At 40.8% G+C, this 14,807-nt stretch overlaps 1 protein-coding gene across 1 annotated transcript in view; it reads right to left on the bottom strand.

Moving 5' to 3' along the window:
- Positions 1-4,723, bottom strand: part of ptprq (protein tyrosine phosphatase receptor type Q) — a 91,483-nt gene extending 86,760 nt beyond the window's left edge. Inside the window, exons 1-2 of the mRNA XM_088339324.1 lie at positions 4,664-4,723; positions 35-146 (exon numbers count right to left, since the gene is read on the bottom strand). Coding sequence (XP_088195450.1) covers positions 35-146; positions 4,664-4,723 — 172 coding nt within the window. The remainder of the gene's footprint in view (positions 1-34; positions 147-4,663) is intronic.
- Positions 4,724-14,807: the final 10,084 nt, after the last annotated feature.

The raw sequence follows: 14,807 nt of genomic DNA, 5'->3' as shown, positions 1-14,807 counted from the left end.
AGGTGCCCAAGACATACTTCTTTTTTCGTCTTACCATCCTCGTCAGTAGTGATCATGCGGCTGACTCCCGGGCTGAAGTTGGTTGAAGACGCCGCAGTGACTGTCATGGTGTAATGTGTGGACGGACTGACACCGTCAACATCAACCTAAGGTAAACATACGACGTCACATGTCAATGGAAGTGTCGTCAACTATACTGCACAAAAAAGCACAAACAGTACAGTGGTACGTCTTTATACAAGCACCGCTAAACATGAGAATTTTGATATACAATTTTTTTAGGAAGAAAACAGACAAAAAACCCAGGTCACGAGCATTCACAGAGGCTACCACTAGAGACCATTTACTGCCAGCATCAGAATTCTGGTTTGCACATGCAACTACTATGTGCAAAAAAAGTGCTGTATAAATATTTTTGCGTATACATTCATTTAAAGTTACAGTACCTTTAATTCTAAGTGTGCAGTAAGTGCTAATATTGTCAACAGTCTCTCAATCTCATTGGCCAATTCTTCCTCTTATTAAGGGTCGCTATTCCCTTTATTAGGCTATAATAAATGATGAAAACACAATGCGGCATCTATTTACTTGACAATATAATACGTTGACAATATAACAATCTCAGATGCCGCTGTCGTCTGCTAGCAGTAACCCAGACGATCCGGATTAGAGCCAAAATGGGCAAGAATGTCACGACCAGAACAAGAGGAGGACCCAGATGCGTAACGTTACTCATTAGTTTATTGAAATCTAGAGGAAAGGCAGCGCCAGCGATCCGGTGCTGGCTGGACGCAGGAAGCAAGCCGCTCACGGGATCAGAGCGTGTCCCGAATGCGGAAGTGGATCTTCCGGACCAGGAGATCGTAGTGTAGTTAGAAGGAAAAACAGCTCGTTAGCCAGAACGGGAGATCAAAACGTGGTTGGGGTCAAAAAACGGGTCGTAGCAGGACACAAACGGGGAAATCAGGAACGGACGAGTGGAAAACGGGTGACAAAAATGCTTGCCTTGTGAAAACAGAGGTTCGCTGACGGACTGACAACAGGCGAAAGAAACAACCGAGCTAAAATAGGACGGGCAACCTATCAGGTAACCAGCAGCAGCTGGCGCCAAACGAGTGGGCACAGGTGAGTGTAATGAGTAATCATGACAAAGAAGAGATTAATATTTTTGATTTGTTTCTGTCTATAAAAGTTGTTAAACAGTGTACACACTATGAAATGTAAAAAATATATATAAAATATGAGGGAAAACGTTTAGGTAGACAGGTCTCCGTCACTTTGCAAACCCCTAACCTACATCATTTTTTTGTTAACATTGTCGTATTTCTAATTATTACTGTAATTTTTATGTTGAATTGATATTTAAATGTGTTTTAGTGATCAGGAAGATGTGTTTTATAGTCATTCAGGGTTCACTCGGATGCTTTCGGGAGGACAGAAATGAAGCATTTCGTTTTTAATCATTTTATATCGGGCGCATTCACTCATTACACAAGCAGTTCAAGCTATGAGCACTATCCTGGAACAAATTCAGCTCGTGTAAACTGGTACCACTGTACAAGGAAAAACATTTTCTTTTCCATATCATCCAAAATAAGCCGTTGACACCAACTTAAAACTGATATTTTGAGCAAATTTTAGGGATTGTATATGACAAACTCCAATGGAAGAATTCATCAAGTTAATCTCTAAATGGGTAAGCAGGAAGCTATTCTGTTTCATAGGCCATCTTCTGTGGTTTCTGAATACTGTCAAGATTTAGTGATCAGTTTAAGATTTTGGCATTATTAAAATGGTTTCCGGTGCCCATTTGTTGCCACTAAAAGCCTTATTTTAATGTCTTCTTATCTCAAATGATGAGATAGCTTCACAGAAACTAAAGGCTTTGCTGATTAAGCTTAACACGGCCAGATAGACATCTCTATTTTCACAGTTTATAAAATGCATCGATTGAATATCTGAGATATTTCTGTTTTATGTGCTGAAAGCAGTACGTAATTTGTTAGAACACTAGCAAGGACGGGTGCAACAATAAAGCATTAAAGCAGGAATAATAGGCTTCAGCGGCAAAACGCGCAGGAAAAGGAACGTTTTGTCAAACAAAGTGAGCCTTTAAGATAAAAATTGCACAACTGAAGAGAACGGCATGAGTGATTCAATTAGTAAAAACACACTGGTATGAATAGGGAGAAAAAGAGAAACTGTGGGCACATCATCTCACTATGTGAAAAGTTTGCAACATTATGTACATGATTGTGCTGCATGAAATGGTTAATTAACACATTTTAGTTAAACTGAGCGTTTCAAAACCAGCTGAACTGATAGTGATGTAATGTCATTGATGTAAACAGAGTGTAAATGTTTTAATTATTTGTTATAGAGTTGCAAATATGAAAAATGAGTTGATTAACAAATACAAAAATATTTTTGATAAGGGGGTAGAGCGCCCGCCCTGAGACTGGGAAGTTGCTGGTTCGAGCCTCCGCCGGGTTATACCTAAGACTTACAACATTGTTACCCATTGCCTCCTTGCTTAGCGCGCAGTATTAGGGGTTGGAATTGGGGGGGTTTGGTCACCTAACGACTCTCGACGAGATGTTGCAAAATATAAGTTGGGTTGAGCGAGGGGGCTGGGAATCCCCTCCTCTGTATAAATCTCCCAGAAAGGGTCAAACATCTTAATGTGTTTTAAATAAATTAAAAATTTCCAAATGTATTGTTTTTCAGTCCCTCCTCAAAAGCACATATAAATGTATCATTTTATTATGGTGAGTGAAAACAAAAACGTTTGCCCATGTTTAAAGATATTGCACCATTAGTCAATTGTTAAATTAGAGTAATGTTAAATCATTATTATAATTATATAATCACAGCGGCTTAGTGGTGAGGGGGTCCGCGGCATTTCTTTGGTCATGTAATCAAATCCAGCTATTCGGCCCTCCTGTGGTGAGTTTGCATGATCTGCCCAATCCTGCGTGGGTTTCCTCCAGGCACTGCGGTTTCCTCCCACATTCCAAAAAGATGCGTGTCAGCTTAATTGGCCTCTCCAAATTGTCCCTAGTTGTGAATGATGAGTGAGTTGTCTGTCTCTGTGTCCCCTGCCCACTGCCCGAAGACAGCTTGGATGGGCTCCAGCACCCCCGCGACCCTACTGAGGATAAGTGGTGCAGACAATGGACGGATGGCTTGATAATTGTATCATTATTTATATGTTAAAATTAAATCATACAGTAATATTATTAATTTCAGCACCCTAGATTTGCAAAATGTCCTAAATTCTAACGTTAAAATAGTTGGATGTATCAATTATTTGTTGAACTACAGTACTACAGCTTTTCTTTAAAAAAATCAATTTGTCAATTGCTTTAATGTAAACTGGGTAGAAACAGAAGATTAATTTATTTTGGTTATTATATAAAAAATCTAATCCTAATTAAGGTTTTTCTAAGCAGTATGTAAGTCTATTGTAGAGTTACATCTTAGGATATATTTTTTATAAATTCTATTTATACTGTTTGCTAAAAGCAAAATCCCACCAGATTCAGGTTGTCCCAAGCAGTGTATCGTGACGAGGATCCACTACTTTTGCAGAATTAAGAATGTTAGAAGTAGGTTTGCCCTTTTGTGGACGTTTTGCAATGAGAAGAATAGAGGAATATTATACTGTCTTTTTTATTTATACAATCTTAAAGAAAAACTGTCTCAGTCGGATGCGGAAATTATAATTCATGCGTTTGTTACCTCCCGTCTCGATTACTGTAATGCACTACTCTCTGGTCTCCCGAAGTCTAGGATCAAGTCTCTTCAGCTGGTACAAAATGCCGCAGCGAGGCTTTTAACTAGGACAAAAAAGTACGATCACGTAACACCGATTTTGGCTAACCTGCATTGGCTCCCAGTTAGCCTTAGATGTGATTTCAAGGTTCTCTTAGTATTATACAAACTCATAACAAAAAGATCATCTTATATTTCAGATCTGATTTCCCCCTATGTCCCGGTCCGAAGCCTATGATCTGAGAGTGCCGGTCTTCTGGTGATCCCAAGAGCAAAGAAGTGTTCTACTGGTTCGAGAGCATTCTCCATCCGGGCACCGGTGCTGTGGAATGCTCTTCCCCCTGAGATCCGATCTGCAACCTCAGTGGAAATGTTTAGATCTAAACTTAAAACTCACTTCTACTCCATAGCATATGAATAACCTACTCTTCTCGTCGGCTGAAAAATAGTCTGTGTAATAATCTGTGAAGCCCTTTGAGACTCTTCGTGATTTAGGGCTATACAAATAAAAATGACTTGACTTGACTAGACTATTGGGATTCATTTGTGTTTCTTTAAAATATAAATTAATGCAGTAGTAGAATAGGTGACTACTCAAGATCTACGTATCGGTATGGGTAAGTCAGGACCAGTACAATGGGTAAAATGTTAAGAAAAAAAAACACACAGCCTAACTGCTCAAAATTAAAATACTGTACCATGAATCGAACCGCCTCAAATAGTTTCACTGCTTAACATGTCAACATCCATGTATATTTTCATTTTTATAGTTTTTTTAAAGAGCTGCGCCCCTTAAATTCCATGTGCATGTCAGAGACAAAAATTGGTCTTGTGTTTTGATATAGTATAGATGATAGCTCCAAGAATAATACCTGACCTTGATCCTTACCTGTGAGTGAATGAAAGCCATGCAGAGCATAAGCAGCAAGATGCGATAAAAGGCGGCCATGACGCAAAGCCCAGTTAAAGGTTAGGTTGAGTCACCCTAGTACTGAAGAGTTTGTTTAGGTAATCCACGCAGCTCTAAAATGCCTCAAGCCGCTTTGTGGCATGATTGAACCCGGCAGAGTTAGTCATGGAACGACCTCAACTAAGGTGCCGTTTTCCGATGTTTCAGTACCGAGGACAGTGAACGCATTCATTCGTCGTTTGGGCAAATAAAAAATTTAAGTTGGAGATGACTAGGCCATCTCAATAACTCATGAGATCTATTACTCGGCTGCACGAGTGTGTATGTGATTGTGTGTGTATGTGAGGGGGATAGGGTTACGTTTTGGGGAGCTAGGGTATGAGACACCTGGTAACCGGAAAGAATCAGGGAGGGGTGGAGCTTGGCAGGAGGTTTGTTACAATTAAATATTGTTATATCAATTCTAACCAGTAATTGCCGTAATTTCCAAACCATTATGTGCACCAAATACCCTAATTCAGCCAAAAATTTGAAAGTGTGCCTTATAACCCTTTGTGCCTTATATACTGCAGAATATGGCGGATAAGATTAGAAATGCATATGTTAATGATTAGAAAGCTTTACCAAACAAAGTTTTACATCAATCTGTCCATTATCTGCACTGCTTATCCTCTGTAGGGTCGTGAGGGTGCTGGAGCCCAGCCCAACTGTTTTCTGGCAGTGGGCAGGGGACACCCTGAAGAGGTTGCCAGCCAGTCAGTCGCAGGGCACACAGAAACATACAACCACTCGCTCATTCACACCTAGGGACAATTTGGACGGGCCAATTAACCGGACATGCATGTTTTTGCAATGTGGGAGGAAACCGGAGTGCACGGAGGAAACCCACGCAGGTGAGGGGAGAAAATGCAAACTCCACACGGGGAGGCTGCAGTAACTACCAGCCGCCATTTTACAGTAATAGCATCTTTGAACAATGATTGATCAAATCGATAAACATTGCTGACCTAAATTGCAATTTTTTTAGCATATCTGGTAATGTTATCTTTTTCTTTTTAGATTTTGATTTCATTTATGTGTCCCCTTGGGGGAATTCACCTCCACCGACTGTACCGGGGGGGAAAAAACGGGCGTTACATGACAAAAAGAAATACAAATAAATGACAGTGTGGGACAATGAGGTTGAAGGTAGCGGGGATCAGGATTTTACCAAACCAGACCCTCTTGAATCTTATTGTCCTTTATCTGCGCCCAAATGGCAGTGGGAAGAAGTGCTAGGGTAGTGGGTGAGTGATATGCTGGGCTATTGTGTTTGCCAGTCTGATGATGGAGATGTTGTTCAAGTTTTGAGAGGTTGGGTGTGGGTAAGCCGATGATTTTTGCTGCTGTGTGAGTGATACATGTGAGTTTGACCAGGTGCGTGACACAACTGTAACTCACAGTGCTAGGAAAACTGATTTGCATAGTGCATTCTGATAGGTTAAACAGACCACTTCTTCACCAGTGAATGTTACAAAATTGCGAAAATCAACAAAATACCATGCAAGCTCTCTTACATTTGCATACATATTAAACCGAGAGGTTATTGACACACAAGTGTAAGAATGGGTAGACTTTTTATCCTATCAGAATGCACTATGCAAATCAGTGTCATAGCACCTAATTAAACATAGTTTGATGATGAGATAATCTCTAATGCCTTATTGTATGTCATCTGTACAACTGGAGTTCGAGTGGTTATGTGTCACCTCCACTACTCAGGTTTGATTCCGAGTGCATATGTTTAGCAATTTGGGTTAGCGGCACATATTAATTAATTGCATTAATATATACCTGTACACAAATAAGCTCTTACTGTAGTCTCAATTTCATGTGCCTTATAGTCCGGTATATGACAAAAGATCGTTTTTTCGGGCTGCACCTTATAATATGGAGGGCCTTATAGTGCAGAAAATACGGTATTTAATCCACGTTTTCTTAAATTGTATTCTAAATTCCCCATATTTCCATATTGTACCTGTACAAATCCATCGTGAGCTGGGTGCACTGTGACGTTGCCCTGTTTGGGTTGCAGGTCAACTTGGTAATTATCAATACAACCGGCAGCTTCTTCCCATCGGACTGAAAAAGTTCGTGCAGACACACGGATAACTCTTATTCCGCTCACACGAGTAGGCACTTAGAGAAAAGAAAGGGAAGAAGAAACATGATTCAACATTCAACAATTAAGGGGGACATCGACTGGAATACCATGTGCTAAGTATACCCGTGGCGACTGTCACAAAGGTAGAGCGCCCTGAAGTGGTCCCCCTCACTCTCTGCACACTTAAATTATAAGTGCAACCTGCTGCCAAACCTGTAACCACAGCAACACTCTCTTCCTTTGGTAGTTTGAGAGTGCAAACGGTTACAAAAGCGTCAGTAACAGTGACTCTGTGGAAGTCAAAGTCCCTGAAGGCCACGTCCCAGCTCACAGAAACAGACGTGGAGTTCACGTATATCACACGGAGGCCTTGTACTCCGGCAATGACTGAAAAAAGAAAAGAAAAAGTCATTTTTGTCTCCGCTGGTACAACACTCAAGCCCCTAGAAGGCTTGCAAGCATGTGATATCAAAACAAAAAAGATTCTTGCTGTGCAAAGAGGGGGCATTCCCAAATTTGAAATCCCTCGTCAATGCGTGAGTGAGCATCAAGGGCGAGTGAGCGCACAATTGAGAAGGAAACAAAAGGTCTTCAAAATCAAACAGTACATTTTGGGGGTGACCTCTTAAACATGGGAGGTCCTCAAGAGAGAAAGAGGAAGGTGAACTGTGATTGAAAGAAAAGAACCATGCATCGTATATATATATATATATATATATATATATATATATATATATATATATATATATATATATATATATATATATATATATATATATATATATATATATATATATATATATACATATTTATCCTCCTGTCCCGGCTACCCGTATTCTGATTCTATTTCCTGTATCTATCCCCGATCCCTGGCTTCCTGCTCGTCCCGGCTACCCGACTTGTTCCGATCTCCGACCACATTTCGTCTCCCGTCCCGGCGCCCCGACTTGTTCCGATCTCCGACCACGCTCCGTCTCCCGTCCCGGCGCCCCGACTTGTTCCGATCTCCGCCCACGCTTCGTTCGCAAGGGCTTCCCGCTCCTCCTGCCCAGCGAGCACCAGATTGCTGTCTTTTCCCTCTCGCACTGACATTCCCAATTCCTTAGTAAAGCATTGTGTGAATTGTTATGCATATGGGTCCCCTGCTTCTGACGGTCATGACAGGAATGGGCAACCTTTTACCAAAATGGAAAACGGATGCAATCATTACAGAGGTTTATTCACGCAAAAATACTTAGTCTCACTTCAAAATAAAACAGCTGTAGACTAAAATGCTCGTCTCGGGTCAAGATTTTGTTTGTGTTGGTTAATCTAAAAAAGCCTTTTTAAGGGGGGAAAAGCAGTATTCCAACACGTAGAGCGGTAGTGTTGGTGAGTATGTGAAATAACTTTTTTACTGTAATAGTATTGTCTAACCAAGGATAATAATTCCAATCATAGGGTCGTGACCCTTTCTTTCCACAATCTTGATATGAGCACAGAAGATAAAAAACAAGTTAAAGAACACAAAGGCACATGCATGCACACCCACACAAATACACACCCTACAAAATAAAGTCTCAGTCACATCCAAGGGCTGCATGTCGAAACACGCTCGGTCATTTTCCCTGGCCGATGCTCTACGGGGATCATACATCTTTAAACAGCTGGAAACCTGATCTGTCATGTGCCGATGGCGGTTGCTTGGTAACTAACAGGTGAGCCTGGAATGTGACGCAAACATGGAGAAAGACTCTTTTTTTGTGTGCTTTAAATGACATCATCAAGTGGCGCTTGATCGATGTGCCACTCTGTTAACCCCGTCGTGGCGATGAAAAACAGGTGGACACTTTCCCCTGTCAGCGCCCATTCTCATGATGTCTAATGGAATAGAGATCTAACAGAGTGAGAGCACCTATGATCACCTTGACCTTAGACATTGCTTATCCAATCAGCGAAAAAAACGGATCTCATCTAAGGAATTGTGCTTTTTTTGTGCAGGGAACATGCCGTAGTTATAAGCAGTAAACTTGATTCTATTCAAATGAAATCCATTTCCAGTGTAAAATAATTGACAGAGATTAATACATTTAAAAACTACGGAATCAACTATATTGCAAATACGAAACTAATACCCTATTCTCCGGACTACAAGGCACACCTAAAAACCCTAAATAGGCCAGAAATTTGAAATTGCACCCTGTTACCCAGTGCACCACAGAATACGGTGGGTAAAATTTGTAATGTGTACAATAATAAAAGGTATGGAATACATACGAGGATTTGTGAAAAAACGTTTCAATGATTGGTTGTTAGACATTGCTGACCAAAATCCCATAAGGTTGCATGCGACAGGAATTCAAATTGAGCAGTGGCGAGAGTGCCAACACCTTAATGATAACATGCGATAAGGCATCAGAGCTTATCTCATAATGACACTATTTTTACTTATGGTGGCATAAACACTGATTTGCATAGTGCATTTTATCAGTTAAGCATCCATCCATCTATTATCTGCACCGCGTAGGGTCTCGGGGATGCTGTAGCCTATCTCAATCATCTTCGGGCAGTGGGCAGTGAAAACCCTGAACTTGTTGCCAGCCAGTCGCAGGGCACACAGAGACAGACAACCTACTTGATCATTCACACTACAGGACAATTTAGACCAGCCAATTAACCTGCCATGTTTTGGGGAATGTGGGAGGAAACCGGAGTGCCCGGAGGAAACCCATGCAGGCACAGGGATAGCATGCAAACTCCACACGGGGAGGCTGCTGCAGCTAGACTTAAACCCTGAACTTCCGCACCGTGGGGCTGCGCGCTAACCACCCAGCCGCCGTGCCATCATCAGTTAAACAGTCTCTTCAATTCTTCACTATTTAATTTTTCAGAAAACAGAAAGTCTTTCAACTAAATACTATAGTAGCTCTTTTATGTACGTATACAAATTAAAGTGCAAAGTATTGACGCACGGATAAAGAAGTGGAGAGACTGTTTATCAGAATGCAAAACAAAAGGCACTGTGCAAATCAGTGTTTCTGGCACTGTGAGCGAAAATAGTGTAATGATGAGATCAACTCTAATGTCTTTAGAGTTTATATCATTATCACTGACATTATAGAGGTAAAGTGTCGGTGCTCGTCAATACTCAGGATCGAGTCCCATAGAATACAATGCTTTGCAATTTTTGTCAGGGACACTTATCAACTGATCAGTCCTTGCATTAACGTGAACCATAAGTGTAGAAAGAGCCCTAAAGTTAAGAATGAACACACATGGTAGCTCTTACTGTAGTCTCAATTTCATGCCCCTTACAGTCCTGTAAGTGATACAGATGGCATACAAAAAGTCAGATTTGATCCTATTATGACACCGTTTCTACTCACATAGCCAGAAACAATTGTTAGCGAAATGAGAAAATGGTCAACCTGAAACATGTAAATACACACCATACAGTAAAATGTGTGAAACAATTCTTTGGTGTATATAATGATGATTCAGACTTTTATTTATATCTTTCAGGACGGAATTTATATTGTCTCCACAATTTATATGTACATTGTACAATATTGACCACTAGATGACACTGTTTTGTCCAATGCGAACATAAACCAGTCCCAGAACAGTGTAACAGCAAGATGCCACACAAGCATGGCGGAGACTACTAGATATGGATTTTGCTATGTAAAATGAATACAAATTCCTCGACCTATGAATATTTATAAAGATTAACATTGATATAATAGTTAACGTATTGTTGCCTATTATTCAGATCAAGGTAGTTGTTTTTTTCTGGAATAAGGGTTTTTTTCTACTGCTGAAGGCACTCAATATTACACACTTTAACTCTCTTTAACAATCCTCTCTGATAAAAATAGTGTGATAATGAATCAAAATGTAATGCTGTGTCGTATGTCATCTGTATCTTGGTGGTCTAGCGGTTAAGTGTCGGCACTCTCTCGGTCGCGACTCTGGTTCGATATCAATTGCATACAATGCGCAGCAATTATAGTCGCCAATGTTTTTCGATCGATCATCTATTTCACAAATACGTACGGTAATATATCGTAAAACCTTGTGTAGTGATGCACACATATAAATACTGTATGTATTTCTAATCTTGTCCGCTTTATTTTACAGTATACAAGGCGCAAAATTCTGGCCAAATTGGGGTTTTAAGGTACGCCTTATAGTCTGGAAAATACGGTATATTATCCAGACAAATGAAAAGGAACCCAACAGACCTGTTCCTACAATCACAGGTGTCTGCTCACAGCTCTCCATCCCATGTTGAGTGACTGTGCGTACATCAACGCTGTACCTCCTGTCAGCCTCAAGTCCTCCAATCAGAGCAGAGAATAGGTCACCGCTACCAGAGGACTTGGAAGTGTCGGTAAACACAACCATCTGCAGCTCACTCGAAGACAAGTCTTTATAACGGATGACAAATCGCCATCTTGCCTTGTATGGGAAATCTGGACACATCCATAGAATATGAAGTTGTGTCTCTGTTCTGAGCACAACTGTGATATTTTGAGGAGAAGGAGGTTCTAGAATACAGAAGAAAAAAAACAGTATTAATACAAAGAATTTTGTCTTATGACATTCTTGATACACATCCTGAGATCCATGTCAGTATAAAGATAATTCACCTTTTACATTTTAAATCTGCTCCATCAAAAAAATTACCATATTTCCCGCACTATACATTATTTTGTCTCATATTTTTTATGTATGAGGCGACTATAAGGCGCATGGAATTTATACCACACTATGAACTACCAGATTTATTTGTGTATAATCGTTGCACATATAACCTCTGTATATAGTTTAATGATTTATTATCTGCACCGCCTGTCCTCAGTAGGGTCGCGGGGGTGCTGAAGCCCATCCCAGCTGTCTTCGGGCAGTGGGCAGGGGACACCCTAAACTGGTCGCCAGCCAGTTGCAGGGCACACAGAGACAGACAACTCACTCGCTCATTCACACCTAGGGACAATTTGGACCGGCCAATTAATTTGACGTGCATGTTTTTGGAATGTGGGAGGAAAACGTAGTGCCCGGAGGAAACCCACGCAAACACGGGGAGAACATGCAAACTCCACACAGGGGGTTCGATCTCATGACCTCAGAACTGTGCCGCACACGCGCTAACCACTGCGCCACCGTGCTGCCCTTAGTTTAATGATTTATCAGATCAAAAATATCCCTGACTAAAACTGCAATGGGAATTTAACTACACTTTCTGTCATACAGGTAAAATTCGAAAAAAGCATTACATCTTATCTCATTGTCACACTATTTTACTCAGGGTGTCAGAAACAAATGTTGAGGAACGAAAAAAACAAAGTGTCGTCCTGAAAGATACAAATGCAAAAAAGCACGATGAGGGTAGAAACTTTTTAGAGTATCTTATGATTAATCGGATCATCCGTTTATTTATATGTTTCAGGAATTACTTTTTGTTTCTGGCACCGTTAGCAAAAATAAAAATTGAATGCCTTTTCATATGTCATCTGTATCAATAGTTAGCTTTTTGTGCTCTTACTGCTACAACCCAGGTTCAATTCCCGTTGCATACTATGTTTTGCAATTTAGGTCAGTAATGTTTTTCAATTAATCAATCATTGCACTAATACGGTAGTATACAGTAAAACCCAGTGTAGTAAAACACGCCTGGTTGTAAGGCTATAACATTTGTGGAGTTCACGTATATCACACAGAGGCCTTGTACTACGGCAATGACTGAAAAAACAAAAGAAAAAGTCATTTTTGTCTCCGCTGGTTGAGGTTTTTAGGTGAGCCTTATAGTCGGTATAAAGTCCACTTAAAGATAATTTAAGGCTTGGAAAAATTAATTCACAGCCCTTGAGGTTAATATAAACCCTATTCAAGCAATGAGATGCAAGAGATTTTTGCTTAGAATTGTTATTCCATTCTAAATGACATTTTGCTAACCTGGGCCTTGACTTACTCATGTAGGCTTGTCTTGTCTGTCCCAAAGTCCAAATGGCCCCAGCGGTGTGAAATGCCTGAAGCGTGAAGGAATACAGGCTCCCCGGAGACAAACCTGTGACCGTAACCCCTCCAGATGCCAGGGACACGGGGACCTTAACAGATTTCTTTAGATGGATGTTCCCTGGCCACCTACTCTGCTCCACTGAAAAACCACATTGATAGCGGAGGATAACCTCAATAGGGGAGCCGTCAGTCAAAGAGTTCAGGGATGGTAGATCACTCCAGCGAAGCTCCACCTGACGCTCCGTTACTTGAACTAGGTCAAATGTGAAAGTGGATGGCACAGAAGGGACTGTGGAGGAGCCAAAATATGACATTGTCACAGTTTAAAGTTTGCATATGACTGGCTAACTGTGAGAGAATTCTTGGGAGGAAGGAGGGAATCAAATATTCATCTGGAAATGCACCCATACTAGGTTTTAGTGGACCTTCTGAAAATGCTTTGAAAACCTTCTCAAAATATCATGTATAATATTGAAGTGCTTCAGTATGTAAAGTCTTGGTGGAGGGATACGTTGTGTCTTGAGGTAAGTATGACCTTTTTTTGAATACTAATTTCCGGATTGTGGGAGAACTACACCTTTTCAGCCACCCAAGGTGGCTAAAATTTTATTCAGAAGGGGGACCATTTGCTCAGTCCCTCTATTACTGTAAAGTAGTGGTCGGCAACCACCGGGCTGCGGACCAGTACCGGGCCGGTGATCAATTGATACCGGGCTGAATAAGAAAAGATGCATCATATTTTGTTAACAGTAAATGTATTCGTAGATAGACCCAAATTAACCCACAAGGTTCAGGTGTACTTCTACTGGTTTACGTAGTGTGATGATGAGATAAAATTGAATGCCGTTCCCTACGTTATGTACAGTACATCCCTAGCAGTGTAGTGATTACTCAGTGGATTTAGTGGATTCTATTATTCTATAGCATCATTTTTACTAATTGTAATATTGGGCTTGGGCGCAAAAAAAGGTCAGAAATGAAACCGATCCGTGGTGCAGAAAAAGTGACGAACCGCTGCTCTATAACATTAAGATAAAACACATAGACTACAATGTGGTGTGACTTATATCAAAGATTGAGTTATAGTGCTCAAAAGACCCCTCCAGTTCCCCTCAAAACAGATTATTTACTTTTGTACTGGCAGATGAAAGGTAATGGTGTGCGACACAAGAGTGTTGTCGGGAAGTATAGTCCTGTGGTGTTCCTCTGAAGCGCAAAACAATCCTGATCGATTGCCGGTGATGACAACATCGTAGGGGTATAATCATCTAACCACAGTTGTCTGTGGTCCTGCTGGACAAGGAAAGGGAAAATCTTTGCTATAATTGACATTTTGTGATGCCCTCAAAACTCAAATCATGTTCTATAACCTACCAGCTTATCAACCTGTCCTTTCCACATTAGAAACAAGGTGTCATGTCTCTGCAGATGAGAAGAGATGAAAAGTAAATCTTCCTTTGTCCTCAGCTCAGCCAGATGACTTCCAGCCACCTGTTCTTGGCAAACGTGCATAGCATTCTTCCAGGGCAGCGCTGTCCTGCTTAGAGTGTAGCAGCTTCTACCGTTTGCCAGCCAATTTGTGTGGCAATATCCTAAAAACATGAATGTTTATTAGCTTTTGGCTAGAAATCTCTGCTACTGTTGGAACAATGAAAAATATTGTAATTTATAAGTAGCAGTAGCTTAGGAGGTAGAGCGCTCGTCTTGGGATCAAGGGATCCCAGTTCGAATCCCGGCTCGTCTGTGCTACATGTCGAAGTGTCCTTGGGTAAGACACTGAACCCCTAATACCCCCAATAAGCAGGTTAGCGCCTTACATGGCTGCAAGGCCGCTATTGGGAAATGTGGAGCACATTGTAAAGCGCTTTGAGAAGTCATTGACTTGAAAAGCGCTATATAAAATGCAGATCATTTCATTTCATTTCATAACATTTCTGAAGACAAAACACAAAAATTGTCACAAATTGACCACAACCTGAA

This window comes from Urocampus carinirostris, chromosome 7 (assembly GCF_059441175.1).
Source record: "Urocampus carinirostris isolate Australia breed hairy pipefish chromosome 7, RoL_Ucar_1.0, whole genome shotgun sequence".
NCBI classification, from domain to species: domain Eukaryota; kingdom Metazoa; phylum Chordata; class Actinopteri; order Syngnathiformes; family Syngnathidae; genus Urocampus; species Urocampus carinirostris.
The sequence above is the reverse complement of the archived record's forward strand: the minus strand, read 5'-3'. Positions and strand labels throughout refer to the sequence as shown.